The sequence below is a fragment of the Buceros rhinoceros genome, unplaced genomic scaffold, assembly GCF_000710305.1.
Source record: "Buceros rhinoceros silvestris isolate BGI_N320 unplaced genomic scaffold, ASM71030v1 scaffold37078, whole genome shotgun sequence".
NCBI lineage: Eukaryota > Metazoa > Chordata > Aves > Bucerotiformes > Bucerotidae > Buceros > Buceros rhinoceros.
In genome coordinates, this window is record NW_010426911.1 from 1 (window position 1) to 900 (window position 900).

General features: G+C 50.9%; 1 protein-coding gene across 1 annotated transcript; it reads left to right on the forward strand.

Moving 5' to 3' along the window:
- Positions 1-371: 371 nt before the first annotated feature.
- Positions 372-521, forward strand: LOC104498333 (trypsin I-P1-like; the record flags this gene model as incomplete). Its single annotated transcript, XM_010141690.1, has 1 exon — positions 372-521. A coding segment is annotated over one exon (150 nt), but the record flags the coding sequence as incomplete, so codon positions are not given.
- Between the last annotated feature and the right edge of the window lie 379 nt (positions 522-900).

Consider the following 900-nt stretch of genomic DNA (forward strand, 5'->3'; position numbering starts at 1 on the left):
GCCGAGATCAAAGCAGTCTGGAAAACGAGCACGCCTGACAATTGCTCAGAACCACACGTTCTACGTGTGCCTCCCTCCACGGAAGCGTTTGGCAGAATAGTCTGTAAGAACTGGCACATCCTAAGCATCTGCCAAGGGCTGCATCTGTCAAAACCAGGCGGCTTCCTCCTCCTTAGCTGCGGAGCCCTTGGGGCTAAAGTAAGGCACAGTAGCATCAGGTGCAGCGTGGACACCAGAGCAGCCCTTTGTAGAACTTCTGGGTAGAGAAAGCCCAGCGGAGCTCGCTCGAATGTCAGTGATTTCTGGGATCTCGGGCTCGTCACCTACACTGACACCGTTGGCTGAACATCTATGTCCTTTTCTGTCCACAGGGGGATTCTGGCGGTCCCGTAGTCTGCGATGGGCAGCTCCAGGGCATTGTGTCCTGGGGTATTGGATGTGCGCAGAAAGGCTATCCTGGGGTTTACACTCGGGTTTGCAATTACGTCTCTTGGATCGAGGAAACTATCGCTGCCAACTGAGACACTCTCGTTCTATGTGACCTGCCTTTTTTCCTCCTCATTTAGTTCTGTTTTGGCAGTGGACATACAAAAATTATCCCAAAATAAAGACTCTCAGGCACCCTTTCTTTGTGCCGTGTTTCTCTGGGTACTTCCATAAGGCTCTGATACGGAGGACAGAGGCAGGGAATGTCACTCTGGGGAAAATATTGAATATTCACAGTGCCTCTGAGCTAGCAGGATCCTGGAACATTTTGCAGACTCATCTTCCAGTCTGTTGCATGCAGCCTTTTCTGGAGCAGAACATCTCCTCCATTTATCAGCATGTACTCAGGTGCTACAAAACTGCCTAAAACAGCTAAGAGAGTGCACTGAGCCACACAGGCAGCAGATTCCTGCT